Genomic DNA, 17,698 nt, shown 5'->3' on the forward strand with positions numbered 1-17,698 from the left:
CGAGATCTCGATTTCGATGACCGTAGAGGAACCATAACTGAAAAATTTTTACGAGATTTCTTGGATCGCGTGAATAATCGGAACACCCGGTGTACGAATACAGACACACCAACAACAGTCAGCATTATACACCTACCCTGGCTCTCCTCTACCTATCTACCTGCTCGCTAACGAGCCTACCTGCCGGACTTCTTGCATTCGAAGAGGTTGCCCGAGAAGAGGGCCTCATCCCTGTTCAGACCCATCCCCATAGATTCGGCAACTACACCCCGCGGTGGTGCTTGCACCTTCCTTTATAAACGGTTAAACAAATTTCCTTGTAAAACGGCTTTCCTGGAAACAGAGGGAGAGAGGGAGGTGTGGGACCGTAGGAAACTGAGACAGGTTTAGAAAATATGTTTGCTTTTGCCCGGAGTGTTTCTGGTCACGGTCGGTTTCTCGCGTGAGATCGGACTTTTAAAAATTTTTATAGCCGGGCATAAATTGAATTTATCGGCGGGCAAATTTTTGGTGAACTCGTGGCATCGTGGTTCTTTCACGCGTGTCCTTGGAAACTGCTTATAACACGGAGCAACGATTCGAAAATTCAAGTTGCTCGCGAATCGGTTTCGGCTTGGTTTCGTGGATCGTTGCGACCGAGCGCTCGCCAGGATCAATAAATGCAAAGTTCGTAAACACAGGCTCCCTCGACTACTTTCCGGCATCGACGGACGACCACAGATCCGGTCCTTGACCTGCGACACGTGCTGGTAACGTGGGTCTTGCGATTCGCGTAGTCACGCAACGATAGCGAAAGTAGGAAAGCACACGACGTGTTACGTCCAGCTATCGAAAGAGAATCGGTCAACAGACTTATCGCGGGCCAGAGTGCGTCGACAAACATGTTGTACATTCGCGGTTCTCGATAAGGACACCGATACGACTTGGACAAACATTTCCGTCTCGAGGATCCTCGTGGTCCACGCGACGCGCGAGATCGAGCGGAATCGGCCGGAAATTCGAACGAGTCGCGGCGAGCAAACGTTTTACCGAAGCTAATCTCTGCGTAGACGCGTTGTAATCGCGTGATCCGATCGAAACTGATAACAAGATAAGCCTGTTAGGTTCGTACGGTGCGTAACCCTCGGTGTATCTTTGGTCGATCTTCTCGCCAGGGATCGTATCGTGGCTGGCGAGGTCACGTAGCGACGTGATTTTCTTGGTTGCGGGGGATTTATCGGCGTTCCTGGCTCCCTTTGGTCATCCCTAACGACATTCTCGATGATTTTGCGCCGTTTCTTCGCGACAGGCTCGTTCTGCGTTCGCGTAAACGTTGCGATCGCTCGCACGTGCAACGTTTCCCGCTTCGAGGAAGACTACTTAGGTGGTCGTTTAATAACGTTGCGCAGCTAAATCGCGCATTATCGCGCGCCACGACGCACGACACGCGTTGTTTACAAGAGAACTGTGTACTTTGACAAGATTAATAATAGCTGGAATTGAATAACTTGTTACGAGCGCGCGCGAACCTGCGAGCTACTAGTTGCGTCACAGCTAAACATTAACGCTATTTGGAGGATGAGATTCATTCATTGTGTACACAGACGACGCACGTTTCCTGGTTCGCGCGAGTGTGCACGAATTTGCGGTGTTCGAACGCGTATCATGATTTCGGATTATGGTCGTCGCATTTCAGAAATATAAAGCAACGTACGCGCGGTAGCCACTATTTCGCGATCCAACCGGAACACGTTATCTACTATTTTCATTAATCATCGGATTAAATCGTTGAGCTGTAATTTATTATTTCGCGCGTGAATAGAATTTACGGAATAATGTGCTTGCGTACTCGATCGTTTTATCCTATTTTATTATTTACCTTTGTTATTTCTTACTCCATACCTTGCATTATTAGGAATTTCGTGTGTGCAGCGTAGCCACGAACATGATAATGCACACATAGAGACGGGCCACTGTTATTAAACTTAACGTGCCCCGTGAAATAATTATATTGCTCGAAATCGAACGGTAACGATCAGTCTGTAAATGGAAGTAATCGTTAGCCATAAAATAGTATTGTTGGCCAAGAGCAACAAATCTCTTTACGCTTTTGTAATATCAGCGATCATCTAATTGGTGACCGTGGTACCCTAATAAACGTATTAGCGTTACGACGCGCGTTTTATTTTGAAAGAAAATAAGAGGAATCGTGCCACCGCAGAAGAATGAAAAAGCACGAGGCGCGTATGATAATCAGGCATGCCCACCGAAAATACCGGTTTCCCACTCGGGCCCGTGGTTACGATTCAGGTTTGTCCTGGCTGTTTCCGAGGCTCTGTCGAAACGATGTTCGTCAAACAAAGTCGTTCGACCGTACAGCTCCTCCAGTCAATTAACGCCACAGAAGACCGTCGTCGACCTGTTGTCGAGCCTTCCTCCCTCCTCCCTCCTCTGGTGCGTCTCCCGAGAAACAAAAAATTTCTAAGGGCCGATGGACCGAACCAAAAAACCGACCACGAACCAAGGTTCGCGTTCCGATCCGTCGACCAGAATTTTTCGAGAAGGACTGGAAAAGGTGGAAAATTTCGAGGAACTTGTGCCGAAATGGCCGAACGACGGTCGAAGAAGGAAAGAGGGAGGAAGAGGAGCCAGCAGCCGGGGCCGGCTAAATGGGGAAGCGTTTGGAAACGACAGGGTCACGCCAAACCACACGGCGAGGTTTAGCGAACGCGACGACGATACGTACACGCACGAGAGTCGAGAGACGGTAAAGCGGAAAGAGCGAGAAGAACGGCGCGAGTAGAACGAGGCGAGCAGATCGAATGGAAAAGAGCGAAGAAACCGAAGATCACGGCCGAGAGAGACGGAGAGAGAGAGAAGGCGAGAGAGAGCAAAGGGCGAACAGAGAGTAACGAGAGAAAGGATCGAAGGAGGACAGGGAACGGTCGTGCAGGAAGAGAGAGCGCGACCATCCGTTGAACGAAGGCTAGCAATCTGCGTAGTGTTTTACGACAACTATAAATATGGCTGTAAAGCTCTTTGTTTAGAGCAGCTAGTCCGGCTTTCGAAACTCTGCCCTTCTGCTCGTGCGGCCATTTAGGTTCGAACGTGGAGACGAGCCTGGCTGCGTCCATGCAACGATATTCGTTCGGAACCTGATGTTGTCGAGCTACCGAACGAACAGTTAGTTTTCGATCGATAAATTCTCCCTCGATCGATCTCGCGAACCACGATTCGCGGAGAAGCGCATTTACACGTGAAAATTATCGACGACTGGTCCCATTAAAAGGAGGCAAAAGAAACCGCTCCGTCCAGTGGCATCTGCTAACCATATGCTAAAATGACTGAGCCCGGATAACACCCTGTCACGCTAATGTCAGGTTAAGCGGCGAGAATGATTTACAAGCGGCGAGTCGGAGCGAACCGGCAACGTTACACCGCGCTTTCGGAACGGCAGGGCTCACTCGCACCATGATACTCGTTACAACAACGTTATTGCTCGGGCGCAATTAACGTCCGCTAGATACGCCGCGTCGATAGGTTAAACGCGCGCGAGACACGTCGCGTGGACACGACGCGTTGAAATAATTTATGCCTTCCCGACGCGATCGGAACGCGTTCCGGATGAGTCTGTTTACGGACGTACTGCGAATACGGTTTCGACACCTTTTTACCTTACAGAAACCGCGAATCGCCACTTTGGTCATTCCACCAAGTTACGCTAACAAGGAGAGTACAAGTACAGATTTAATTTAAATATTCCAAACTTGTACATCTGGTAATCCTGTTTACGAAAGTGTAACATCATGAAACACGACTCGATCATTTTTCACTATCAATTGCCATTTTAGTTTGTTGCTAATGTACCAAAGTGGTACTTACGGTGTGGGCCCTTCTTTTTCGATCGACCAACAAATAACGGATAACGGAAATCGGTCCTATTTGGGATATTAGCTGTGACGCGCAACGAAGGTGTATATACGGGTCTTTGACGATTCGTGCAACCGGCGTATACCAAAACGTGTCTCGTATAAAAGCAGGAAGCAGCGGAATGATAGGCGAGAGGGTTTGGGGAGGAGAGGAGCGCGCGAAAAAGGTGATACGGCGCGGAGACAAAGGCGAGAGACGGTGAAGAGGGCCTGATCAATCGGATCCTCTGCCATCCGGCGGTGAGTTAACTAGAACTAAATAAGGTAGCTGCCCGGTCTCGGTAAATAATTGTATCTCGTAAAGCGACTAGGTAACCGAGGATTTATATGGGCGTAGCCGACGGGGCCAACACTTGCTCCTTCGGTACACGACGCCGCGTACCAGTCCTCGCCCCTTCTCTCCTCCTCTCCTCTTTTTTCTTTCCTTCGGTCGAACATAACCTGCAAGCACTGCGGTGCACACGTGGCACGAGACGATCGTCAAGGGGACCGCGTTCCCCTCCGCGCCGGGTAATGTTGTATCGAACGTTCAACTTGAATCATGCAAATTAACCGGTAATAACGGTGCGAACGGCTAATTATATTTGCGAGATTTGATCGTTTTGTCGCGGCTCGTCGCTTCGTAGCGCGGAGAAAACGTTGTGCGATTTCGTTTCAGTGACGCGCGTTGCCGAGTTGTACTTGTACGCGGTGGTAGGTGGGCGGCAAAAAAATAGCTCTCGCGGGAAGAAAAAGAAAAGCCCTCCGATCGTTGATCAACGATCTGGGAAATTAATTATCGTGCACGAAGAAGCCTCTCCGGGAGATTATTAGTCACAGCTTGTCCGCGCGGCCGCTGCCTCTGCGAAGGTCCTTTTGCGTGTTCTCGCCGATGAGTTCACGCTCACGGACTCGCTAATCTTATCTGTGCCAAGATAGCGCCCCGTTCCACCGATAAAAAAACTCCAGGTTTAATTCCGATCTTTAAAAGTTTGTCTTCCTTTGTGCGTCGTTAGGACATCGATCCCGAGAAGGGACACGGTGGTCTTTCATTCGCGCGGAGACCATTTTGCAAGCGTTTAATTTATTCGGTGAAAATCTATTCCCGTGTAGACGAACTGGCATGGCGGAAGTCACGCGTCTACGTGTCACGTGCCACGCCCGACCATCTTTTCTAGCTTCTAAGGTCCCCGATTACGTTTCCATTGTCTCGTCTCGGTGACGCGCAACTCGACGATTGCGAAATCCCCGGCGACATAACGATTACTTCCAGTTGGCCAAAATTCCAATCGAAATTTTCCTCGTAACGATACGCGCGTACGGACCGAACAGACTCCGTCGAAACTGGTTAATTCCAATACCCGCTGGACTCGCGCTATTAGGCCCCCGCGAGACCGGAAGACTCTGCGTCCAGAACCCTAATTTCGGACTTTATCCTCTGGTTATCCTTGCGCTTGGTTACGACGCGTAGGACAAAGTTGATTTTACCTTTTATTCTATGCATATGTAATGAAACGGTAGAATCGGAGCACCGGGTCTGATAGTTGTACAACTTGTTGTTAATATGAACACGATTTATCAGAGAAATTCTATAGCGTTTCGTCCGCGCCTTAAACGTCCAAGTATTGGGTCCTTTACCTTACTACGTACACGCGTACGCGCATAAAAGAGAGGGAACGAAGGCACACGGATATACGCAGAGAGATCGAAAGCGAGCGAATGAGAAAAAGGGGGAAGAATCGAGAAGGCAGGCAGGAGAGACACGCGAGCGAAGAGAAACAGAAACAGAAGTGGCGGTGTCGGAAGGAACGAGCTGCGAGAGAGAGGAAGAGGGAGTGATAAGTCCTGGTAAGAGTGGGTGCTCGTGGGTCCCCTTGCCCCTCCCGATGGACACTCGGACCCAGTGGGGCCCCTCGTACCCTCTGCTCGTTCCGCAGGCAGCCCGAGGCCAAGAACGCAGGGCCGTAGGCCCCGGCCACGGTACCGTCGGCTACTCGTACCTTTGCGGCGTTGCCGAGTCCTCTTCCGATCGGTCGCATCTTGCACTCTCGTTTCAAAGAGAAGGGCCCACTTTTGCATAAATTACACGTACGTGCTCGGCTAAGAGCTCTGTCTCTCGTACGTCTTCGTAGAACGCGCACGTTCTCTTCGGACACGAGAAAATCGATTTTCAAACCGTTTGAAAGATTCCTTGGCTACGATCGCGCGCGCTTAGCTTCTCGACACCCATTCGATCAATTTTCTGCGGAAGCAGAAGCGTCGCAAAATTAATGGAGAGCGATAGTGTCGCAAAACTCGGTGGCGCACAGCTGCAGGCTCCAGCAGGTGTGCGTTTGCGTGCTCGTTAACTCGTAATGGAGATTGCCACCTTAGATTCCCGACCACCCGGGTTTCCGTCGAATTTCGCATATTTTTATTTTACCACTACGACAGTCTGTCAAACGAGTTTCCTCCTATTATATACTTGGATTTAACGACTCGTGATCCTAAGGGGGAAAATGCGAGCGTTCTCTTTTAAATTTCACGCTGGCTCTCGATCCGATCTGTCAAAACTCGAAACTCGTACATCTGATCGGGCAAGCTGCCGCTATTTTTGGCGACAATATGGCGAAGAAAGTGTTCCGTCCGAAGGGGCTTGTCGTGACGCGAACGACACGAATATTTCCGATAGATGCGGGGCTTGTCGACGAGGCGTTGAGGCACGCGCGCACGCGGTAGTCCAAGACACCTTTAACACACCGTACACAGAGTTTTCACACAGGTTACAGCGTCGTTCTGAATGGCTCACGAATCTCGAACAATGGATCGTGAGTGTCGCTTAATCGGGGTATCGATGTTCGAAACCTTTTCTATTTCGATGGTGCGCCGGTATCTCGGCTGTCCCCTTTTTTCTCGAACAAAAATTATTAAGAACGAAAAGACTCCAAGATCGAATTACCAATTTCGTTGGCGCGAATAGCGAGACCAAGCGGGGAGGTCTGGTCTTAGCCGGCGCTCACCCCAGGAAATAAGGAAAAACGTTAACCTCGAGCCTGGGCTCTCTTTGATCGGCCTAAAGAGATCTTGGCCGATTAAAAACTCATCGCTGAGCAATAACGGCCAGCTACTTTCCTTTTTTAACCGTTATCGTAGACGCGCGTCACGCTCTCGCTTTCTTCTTAAGGCGCACCCGGTTATCTCAGTTTTATCTCGCCCCATTACCATCGTAAAACCCTCGGCCGTGAACGGAGAGGGAGAAGAACGCTCCGCTTTCTCGTGTTATTACCGCGTTCTTCTCGTACTCTCCTTCTATCTTGATCTTTTCAGCGGAATGCGCACCGCGCGAATCTCGTAAACTCGTCAAAACGAGAAGGAGCGTGTAAACGCGCGTTGACTACATTCGTGTTCCTCCCGATCGGGCTGCTGGAGTACCCGGCGTCTGTTCCGATCCGATACTCGTAAACCCCTCGATTCGTCGAAAACGCGTGTACGTTCAGCTGGTCGAAAAGTTTGGAAAAAACTAACGTAATTATACTCGAGGTTTCGTTTTTGGAAAATACGTAATTTACTCGATTTTTTCGAAGCGTTCAGTTTATTTGGAACTGTTGGTTTTTCGGTGTGCTCGGTTTCGATCGGAAAACGATATTGCGATTCGATTCGATACCGAACCATTCGAATATTCGATCTTCCCGACGCGTCTTGGAAGAACCGCGGGATAAATATGCAGAGGGCTCGCGGGGAGAATCCGGCGATTCCGGCGATTCTGGCAATCGTAGATGGTGTTTCGAATCGTTGCGCGGACTGGCCAAAGCAGCCTTGGCAGAAGGCGCTGCCACGGCACCCATTGTCCGCGCCGTCTCTTGTTACGAGACGAGACGAGCCAAACCAGCCTGGAGGAACAGAGAAGGCCCAACGAGAACGAGAGGGAAAAGGCCAATAGAGAGACAGAAACGGTCCCAACAGAGAAAGAGAGAGAGAGAGCCGGTCGACCGGCGGTCAAACAGGCAGACCCAGGCTCTTTCCTCCTCGTTCCTTCCTTTCCCTTCCATCTTCTTCTTCGGCTTTCCGTTCTCCTCGTCTTCTCCTTCTTTTGTTGCTTTCCTTCGCGCGGGTCTTGCCATGCCGAGGACCGTGCCGAGTCAAAACCACCTCCTATGTGCCTGGTGAGGCCCCTGGCAGTAGGTCTGTTGCCTCGAGGCCCTCGGTCTCTTCTCTCCCACCTCCTCTGGTCCCTCGTCCCGCGCGGGAGATTGCAACGAGGCTCCTTTGCCTGGCTCCAACTTGACCTCCGGTCAACCCAGGACCTCGAATTTTCGTGTGCGGTTCTACCGAGACCGATACTAGAACTTTAATCTTCTTGGAGATATTTTTCATTTTCTGGTCCGAGCACGTTGTAATTTCTTTGGAATATTTCGTATTTCTGAACAGCGATTCGCGGACGATCCACAGGGCCTCCAACCCCCCAGGTCCTATAACCCGTTTGAAAAATCTGATCGTGTCGAGCGAATCGATGGACTCGCGAGTGCATTCTTTCGATTGCTTTTCGATCGTTGCGCTGACCGTGGCTGCTGAGCCGCGGTCTCTCGGATTCTAACCAACTAGCACGTCGCAGGCCTCGAGTACGTGACAGCGGGTCTGGCCTCGGGGCCTGTCAGGAATCTCTCCAGGGTCCCATTACGAGGGTGCGCCTACTTGGCCGATCTTTTATACGACGAAAACCCGTTTCGTTGTCTCGTGATCATCCGGCGCACGTGCGCTTTTCCGACCGTCTTCCATCGCGGACGTCATCGCGGGAACTAGTTTCGCCCGGCCGCCTTTATATTATGCAAATCCGCGGGCACGATAATGAGATTCCGTCTTCGCCTCGGTTGATAAATAATCGCGCGCTTTGTACAATGAAAATTGCAGCGCGGTTCTTCTCGCGGCTTTCGCATCGGATAGACTACCAGCGATGCTTCGATCTCCGGAGCAGCTCGGACCCTTCGAACTCTTGATTTCGTCGATAGAACCGACAAAGGGGACACAGATTTCTGGGGAAATTCATCAGAGTCAACAAGCACGCCGTGACCACGACATGGCACTTGTTGCACAAAGCGTGTCCGGAGACGAAATCTCTGGACGTCCTTTCAGCCCCCTCTCCTATCCCTCGCTCGTACCCTCTGATTTCTTCTAGACGGACCTCCCGCGTCGAGGGTCACCAAGTTACAGGCTGCTGCTGCTGCCACGCATTTCACCAAAAGCGTCTCTTCCGTGCTAGTAACCTGACTCCTGAATTTCGGAGAATCGTTTGTTCGTTCGAGATATTGTATGTATATTGGTTAAAAAGTTCCTACCACCGACTTTGTAAACGCTGCATACTCGAACACCACCGTATACGTATTCTATCTCTCGTACTTTTACCTCCCGGTTTTACATTTCTAGGGCTGCTGCATATTAATACCTTCCATTCGTAAACTAGCTCTTACGCGTTGCTTCGCTTGTCTGGGTATCGATAGATAGGGACGAACGAATTAAACATTTTTGTTCGTCGTACAAAGAGTGCTCGAGGGACGAAAATTCTTTTCGCTACTCCCGATGTCCTGTCCACAAGGAGCAGGAGTTCCGCGTCGAGAGACGCAAGTACAGATTTCTATTGACACGAACCAATAGGTTCTGCCGACCTCCCGTCTCCGCAGGAATCCGGGCAGTCCTTTTAACGTTGCAACGTCCGAAGAGAGGGTACCGTAATCCTTGTCCATTTCATTTTACCCCCCGCCTCTCTGTTCCTACGTCGTTTTCTCCCGTGGGAGACGGAAGAACCCGACAAACCTCCGGCAAAGATTCTGCCAAGGAAATCGTATTCTCGGCACGCACCGACTCGCAAAATTAATTCGTATCCGTGACAAGTTTCTCACCGTCGTGTTAACACGCTTCGCGGCGAACCAATTTTTGGCAACTTTACGTTGACGCCGCGTGTCCCTGGAATTTTTCCGATCGAATATTTTTATTTGTTTGCTTGTCCGTGTAAACGGTCGCGCAAAAGTCCCGAAAATGATCGCAAAGGTTTCACAGGTCGGCCGTGGATTTGAGAACCGCCGGGCTCTACGGTGCAGTGTCGGCAGGTCGGGGTAGGTAGGCATATAGCGTTGATGGACCAGAGCTAATCTAAAAATCGCCGGAACTTCACAATTATAGTAATTTACCAGCCGACAACAAGCTGTACACACAAGCTCGGCCATAATGGCATTAACGGCACGCTCTTTCGCTCCTGTGTCCTTTTTAGGCCCTGGATTTCGGGCCTGATTCGAGACCCGAAACGGACGAGACTTTACGATCGAGGTTTGACGCGACTCTCCCGTGTCCAGCCAACCCAAGTGCCACTTTACAACGTCCGAGAAGCATCGTTTCCTCGAACTCCGTGACATTCGATCGGGCCGGTGTAATTGCGCGTGGTTTTCGTCTATCGGACAGATAAATTCGTTCAGTCGAGTGTCGCAACGCGTAGAACATTTTTGTAATCAGAGACATTCGTTGGAAAATTCCTTTATCCCGACCAGTCATCGCAGCCACAAACGAAAGTCTACCTCCTGCGCCTCGTTACCGTACACCATGATGATCATTGTCGTCCTCTCAACGGCGGATTACAGGAGAAAACCGAGGGAACGGATAGATTTATCGTTTGTAACATAGCCGCGCCCCATTGTGCGCGCGCGCGTGTGTTTTTTTCCATCAAACGAAAATGATCCTCGGCGCAGACAATGCTCGCGAGAACGCTCGGCACGAAATCGAGGGCACTCGGAACATATGCAAATCCATAATAATCTCTTCGCGGCTTCCGCTCTTCGCCTCTTCTGTTCTAATGGCGCCTTTCCAGGAATCGTCGATGCAGAACCGCGAATAACTCGGGACGCGGATATTGTTTAAGTACCCGTGTACACCCTGTGGGATAGTTGGAATCCTCCTGTAGACCGTGTGCGATCGCGTGGAGCCCCGTCGAGGTATACTTACCCAACAAAATTTATTCTCTCGCGTGTTTCTCCCTCGTTTTTATCAATTACGTATACTAGATTTTGTCTTTAATATATTTTCATTTAATTCTGTTGGTTTCGGATTAAAGTGAAATTTACATAGTAGTTTTAATTAGATAGAAATGTGAGAAAATACTTCTCTTGTTGGTATAAAGAAATGGAAAAGGTTGAAAATTGCTGGCCTAGATCTGCCAGCGCCAAAGAAACATCCGGATCCGAGCAATTCCCTAATATTACGATCGAAAAGTCGCCTCTAACGCGTAAATTGTGATTCTTCCGGGGGAGGAGATAGCCAGCCAGCCGCCTTCCAGTTGTCGGCCCGGCAAACGCGCGACCAAGTCGTCGAGCATTGTGTGCCCGGGGTGTCTATAATTACCGTCCCATGGTATTATTCCAACAAGACTGCGAAGTAAACAAACCTGCAGGAGAGGAGCGAAAAAGAGAGCGTAGACCGGGCGAGCGAGAGAACACGGGCACGAAGTTTGAGTCGGTAGAACACGCTGCATGAAAGACCGATGGAACGCAGCAGGACGAGAGGCGTAGGAGGAGAAGGAAGGAGGGCAGGGCGCACACTGATCGTAATGGAAAGGTCGGTGGGAACCGAAAGGACGAAGGGGAGCGGGTCGGCTGGCAATAAACTTTGGCGCGAGTGTGGCGCACATGTGCACTCAGGATATGCATTCGGAAACAGAGCCTGCCATGCCCGAATGCGGGACAACGTTTCCCTTTTCTTGCTAACCGAGCAAATATTCGATACGGATTCGTGCGGAGGATTTTTTCACCGGATCTACCCAGTCTCCAAGACTATTCTTTAGAAATTACTTTCTTCTTATGGAAAATTAATTTCGACAGGATTCGTTTACTGCTGTGTCGTATACTGTGATTCGACGTTTTGGTTGTGCTCGATCGTGCTCGATTTCGTATATTCGTGTACCTCGAGCGACCTGTCGTTGGTCTTGTTTTATTTAACATATACGAGTACGATTTACCAAGCGTTTGTAATAACTGTCAGGTTTATATGCCGATGATAATAAGCGCAAGATAGAAGATGATCTTGGTATGCATCGTGTCGTTGTTTTCCTCAATTCGTTTCAAACATAACTATTATAATTGTCCCCGGTTCTTATTCACCGATCGTGTCCCAAATTCGAATGCTAATCTCCGATTTACGCGTACAGATAAACCACAAGTTTTGGACCCGCGCAAATACTCGAGAAAGATTCGGGAATTCCAAGATTCAATGACGCTTTTATCGCGAGACGCGCGGCGAGTTAATCCCGGGACCGTGCGCGTCGTCGTCGTAAACAGATAAAAGTTTCATTAAAAGCGAAGCCTATTTGCTCGCACGATCGGCGGCGCAGCGAAATACGGTCGGTCGGTCGGTCGGTTTTCATCGACGCAGTCGCGATAAAACGAGGATCGTGCGCGATTCCGTCGAAATACGGCCCCGGTATGCGTGCGTGTGTCGCGTTATTTATAGAGTCGCGTAGCTGACAATTTAATCGTCCGCAGTCGTGTGAATTGCGCCGATGCGTACGGTTCGGTCCCGTCCCGTCTCGCGTCGCGTCGCGTGGTCGCGCGAACCAGCGACGCGGGCTCCGTTCGCGTCTTAATAAGTTCGGACGAACGAGTGCTGTGTGTGTCTTGCTACTCGGAAAAGGTCAATGGTCTCGCGTTGGGGGACGATCGAGATCATCGCGGAGAGGAGCCTCGAACGAAGAATTAACTCTTTCATGGTCGGTGGTGCGCGCGGTCAACGCGGCTGCTAGCGGCGGCTGCACCCGCGTGCGTGCAACCGCTCTGCCAAAGTATTAATTAAGCACGCGGTTCTCTGGCCGCTGCTACGCGGCTGATTTATCGCCGTTTACCGCTAGCAGTCCGCTCGCGTTGGTTTCGTTGCGGTTCGTTGCGCCGCTATTACGACCCATTTTCGAGCCTCGATAAGAAATCGCCGGAGCTTTGCCGGAATTTCTGGCCCGATCCAGCCGCGTCGATCCTCTCCTATCTACGATACCGGTCACGCGCTTATTCCTTGCAATTTTCACCTTGCACAACACATGATAATATCAATTGCCCTCCACCATTAGCTCCGCGGAGCTTGCGGTTCGAAAAGTTACGCGATGTATTCTAACGTATTCGTTCGTGCTCGCTCGCGATGCTCGTCTCGGTTTGGACGTATACATATACCTTCGCGCGAACAATACTCGACCGTGGTACGCGATCGTTCCGCGACTCCACGACTCGGTAGAAACGCTTATCGCGGCTATATGGCGCAATATCCTTTGTAAATTTTTCTAGTCGGACGTGCGTGCGAACCTGGCTCGTTGAACGGGTCGACAGAGCTGTTTATATTACTCCATTGTCGAGCATTATTACGGCGTGGAATCTATCGCGAGTTAATAGAAAGACGGGGAAATAGTCGTCGGCTACCGTGTTCGGGGACGACCGGTGATAGTTTCTCCCCGCGGAATAATGGCGTTGCCGATCACCTAAAGATCCTCGTTGACTCCGGTGATAAGATCTGGTCGGGACGGAGTCGGTGATGCTAACTCGAGCTAGCCGGGTAGATCGAAAGGCGATACTTATCAGTTCGAATCCTGAAAGCAGGTTTCTACCTCTCGAAACGATCGAGTTTCGCAGAACGAAGGAACTCTCTCGGGTGGTGGTGGTGGTGGTTCTCCAGCGGGACAGGATCTCTGCGTTGAGCGGATCGGGACGTGGCTCGACGCGACGCGACGCGGCGCGGTGCGGCTCGACGCGGTACGGAGCGGAACCGAGCGGTAAAGATGATCGGTATCGCTCGAAGAGTCCTTCGTGCGGATTCTTGTTGCTCGCTGCGATCCAGTTTCGCGGAACGGATAAACTCGAATGGTTTCTCAAACACCAGCCTCCGTCCTGAACGTTAAAGGACAGACCTTGGTGCGGGTAAGAGGGGGGGAAGGGCTGTGTGGGGCGTAGAGGTTGCCTCGCGAAACGATCCGTATCGTTTCGTATCCTTCGAGCAGGTTCTCGCGCGCGCTCCGAGAATGGTTTTCCGCGCGAGCAGGAATCGGTCTCCACCACGAGCCACGGGAACCGAGTCCGTTTAACGGAACTGGTTTAACGTAGACGTAATAGTGGAGGAGAGATTGCCGGTTAGGAAAAAGCGTCCGAGCCTAATTACCGTTGGATTATTCCGAGCGTATTTGCGCGAATCCGATCGATAAACGTGTAAAAATGAACGTCGATGGGCGAAATAATTGGAGCTCGTCGCATTTCACGGCTGCCAGCCAGTTTCGACAGAGTTTATGAATCCTCGTTTTACGGCCGAGCAATTAATGCCGACGACGCAACCGGCAGCAAAGATTCATTTCTTTTTAATCGTTCGTCGAATTGGATGTTTATGCGTTCTTGTTGCGCCAACAGGTAAGGTGGATCCGACGCCGCATACCTCGTCGTTCAACATGGGCTACCTCGTCTCGCCGTACCCCTACCCCAATGGCGCCGGAGGACCCATTCCTGTCTCTATGGTGAGTGTTTATTACTTTATTTTATAACAACTCTTGCTACGCTTTTAACCACCAGGATATTTTAAGAATGGTAACGAGGAATTCGCCTCGTTTATCGATGATGGTTCGAGAACCTCGAAAAACTTTACCCCAACATTCGATAGAAAATCGGATTACGGATATTTCGCTGTTTAAAATGATCGTTGATAAAACGTTTGTCCCTAGTGAGATCCTTTCGACGAAGATGTCGCAAAGTTAAGGAACGGTATTCCCGATCCTATTAAAATTCTAATTGCGAAGATCACTTTCGGAGCAAACTGCGTCTCCTCTTTTGTTCTCCAAGACTCCAACTCCGAGGCGTTCTGTGCACCCTTTGAATCGTGATTCTGGTATTGATTTATGATGCCCGCAAATTGGATTCTCGATTTATTTACGAGCGAACGTTCGCGCGTCCGCGACCCATGATAAAGTGCAGTTGAAAGCGGCACTAGAATTGTTTCTCTTTCCGTGATGCGCGCGTACTCGCGCGTACTCGCGCCTACCCGCGCCTCTTTAAATAATTAATCGTGCGTAACGCGGAGGTTAACGCCTCAGTCGTTGGTCTTATATCGGAATTTTTCGCGCCTCGGTTCTTGGTCGACTCGTATATTTTCATTTCCGAGGGGTATGTCATCGTCGAACTCTTATTCAACCGTGTGTAAGCGTTTAACGGAATAAGGGGGAGGGTATCGCGGCATGTCAGACGCGCGCAATTAGCGTTATCGGCGATTACGCGAATGCAATGCGCTCGGCAGTCGAGTGTGACCCGTGCTCCGTAACTCTCTTCCCTCTCGGTGTCTTTTAGAGTTCCGCGACGGGTACGGTGAAAGAAGTTTCGAGAAAAACGCTACTATTTCCTAGAAAAATGGCAACAATTTCCGATCGTGCACGCGAATCGACATCGACGATACCGTTAGATGCAACGCTTAGTTCGCATCGTAAGACGAAGAGATGGTGCACACTCGGGTGAAACTTGTTTTGCGAATGATTTACATCGAAAGTACGCGACCGTATAGCAATTTAACGAGGGGCGGCGTGAAATCGGAAAGAGAGGAGAAGCGACGGTGTTGCCGGTCGATGATGTTGGGGAGGAATTAAAAAAGCTGCGCCGGTTGGGTAAAATCAAGAGGACGTCTCCCTCTCTCTTTCGCGCGACGGGATGAATGAAATTTGCAGATTCACGTGTACACGCTCGCGAGCGAGCGGTATTGTTGCACCGAATGGATTCGCAGACCGCGTATGCGCGTACGGACGCACACACGCCGATCGCTGTGTTTGCACAGACGGCTAATTTGACTGCGGTGTAGCATGGCGTCGCTAAATAGTGGGCAAAATTGGGCCGATTCGGTGTTAAAGAGAGCGTGGTGCGCGACTGATCTTCGCGTCGCGCTGTTGCGTTTCAGAATATCTGGAACATGCAAAGTATCGCTGACCATTGTTTCCCCTCTCTTCGAGCAGCGTGGTTCCGAACCGCGGATGCAAACGTAACTAGTTAATCAAATTATCGATTGGAAACGAAAAATGTCCAATAATCGTTCAGGATAAGATAAAATAATAGAGACTTTCTTCTCTCGTGAAACCGAATTAAATTACATTGAGTTTCTGCATCATACTCGTCGTTTGGATATAGAATATTAGCAGAGATATGTTCCAACAGAGTGGCTCGACGGGTGTAAGATATCATCCCTCGTTTAACGGTAACCGAGGCAAAAAGTTCTATCGCTAAAAGAGTTTAGGCAGTTCTATTATCGATAGCATTTGCTACTCGTCCAGTCGCGGCTGTAATTGGCTAGAAGACTCGTTCTTGCGTTAGGGAAGAGCATCGATTTCTAGAAAACCGGCAGCCAATGCACTTTCCGTGAATTTTCTAATGGGATCGCACCTGGTCATCGGTGGACGGTAATGAACCGTAAATAAAATTAGACCGAGTCGCCGATAAAGGGTTGCGTGACGTAGCCTCAGAACTCGAGAGTGCTTATTGAGCTCTCTTCAACTCCTCGGAACTTGATGAACCACTGGCCTACCCAGCGATGGTCAGCAACGCTTCCGACTCGCTGCGGCGGTGATACACAAGCACACAGATATCTCACTCTCTCTCTCTCTCTCTGTATCTATCTATCTTTCTCTCCCTTCCTCTCCCTTCCTCTCCTTTCTTGCTCGAAGTATATCCCTACCCAGACCCAGGGACCCACTCTGGTTTCTCTTTCCTTCTCGCTCGTTTAGTCCCTACCTCGTCTTGGATTTACCTACCTCGGGCACTCATCTTGTACCATGTCATTATGTCGTTATTTCCGACAACGAGCGTGTCTCGGCTGACCCTCGTACGCTTACCTCCAACAGAAATGGGCGCGAAAGCAGTTTCGCCCGAAATCCGACTACAAACACCGCTCGTGAATGAATCGCTTTAGCTGTCGTGCTCGATCTTTCGGAATAGAACTACTAGACCACGTCAATGGGGAACGCTCCCGGCGCCATTATTTCTTTTTCTTTTGCTTCGTATCCACGACAACGGAAACGTTCGTTTTTCGATCCCCAAGTGGGGATTGTTCCTATTGTTTCTACGAAGTTGCTTGATATTTTTTTTTTCACGTTCGTGATTCGCGAATATGTGGTTTAATAAAATTGATATCTGTACGCTTGCTTAACGGTACAATTATGTAGAGCTAATATTTGAATTTTTATAAAAATATCGGATCGAAAAATAGTTAGGGAACTTGTACCAGATTGAAATCGTCGAGAAAATAGCCGGTTACAGGCAACAGTCTTCGCGTGAAACACGCAGTCGTTAAAGTGTTAATAACATTAGCGAACCTACCTCGACCCATAGGGTTACTCGATTAACATGAAAGCTGTTAAAACAACATTCGAATACTTTAATTATACGATCAGATAGTCAAGCGTATAACTAAATGATGTTTTGTCCGCATAATTTATTAGAAAATATAAAGTTGAAAAATTGGTCGATCAGCCTTGGTTTCTCCTATTACAAGTCCCTTTCTACTTAACAGTGAATGGGCACGATTATAGAAATATATGTTTTGGGTTCTAAAACGGTTCTGACACGCTAACGAGGAGACCTCTAACTCGTAATCTCTCCTCGATGCTCCTTCGCAGAAATCCTGCGGCGGGGGTTGCAGAGTTGATAAGTTTTATGTGCGGTCCTCTGATTGCTGGTCCGACACGGTTACGAGAAGACCGTCGGGAGTGGCGTTTTCGTCGTCCCAGGTTTACGACCAATTGTTCATTTTTCCTAAAAGAAATTCTTGCTTATATTGCCCATATTTGGGTCAACGCGTTA

The 17,698-nt window shown here is 49.7% G+C and overlaps 1 protein-coding gene across 2 annotated transcripts in view; it reads left to right on the plus strand.

Annotated features, from left to right (window-relative positions):
- The window catches only part of LOC143345217 (protein pangolin, isoforms A/H/I/S-like), a 193,086-nt gene that overhangs the window by 8,662 nt on the left and 166,726 nt on the right, over positions 1-17,698 (plus strand). For both annotated transcript variants that reach the window (XM_076772108.1, XM_076772109.1), the window contains exon 3: positions 14,279-14,382. In XM_076772108.1, the coding sequence (XP_076628223.1) occupies positions 14,279-14,382 (104 nt within the window). The remainder of the gene's footprint in view (positions 1-14,278; positions 14,383-17,698) is intronic.

Source organism: Colletes latitarsis, chromosome 9 (assembly GCF_051014445.1).
Source record: "Colletes latitarsis isolate SP2378_abdomen chromosome 9, iyColLati1, whole genome shotgun sequence".
In the NCBI taxonomy this organism is placed as follows: domain Eukaryota; kingdom Metazoa; phylum Arthropoda; class Insecta; order Hymenoptera; family Colletidae; genus Colletes; species Colletes latitarsis.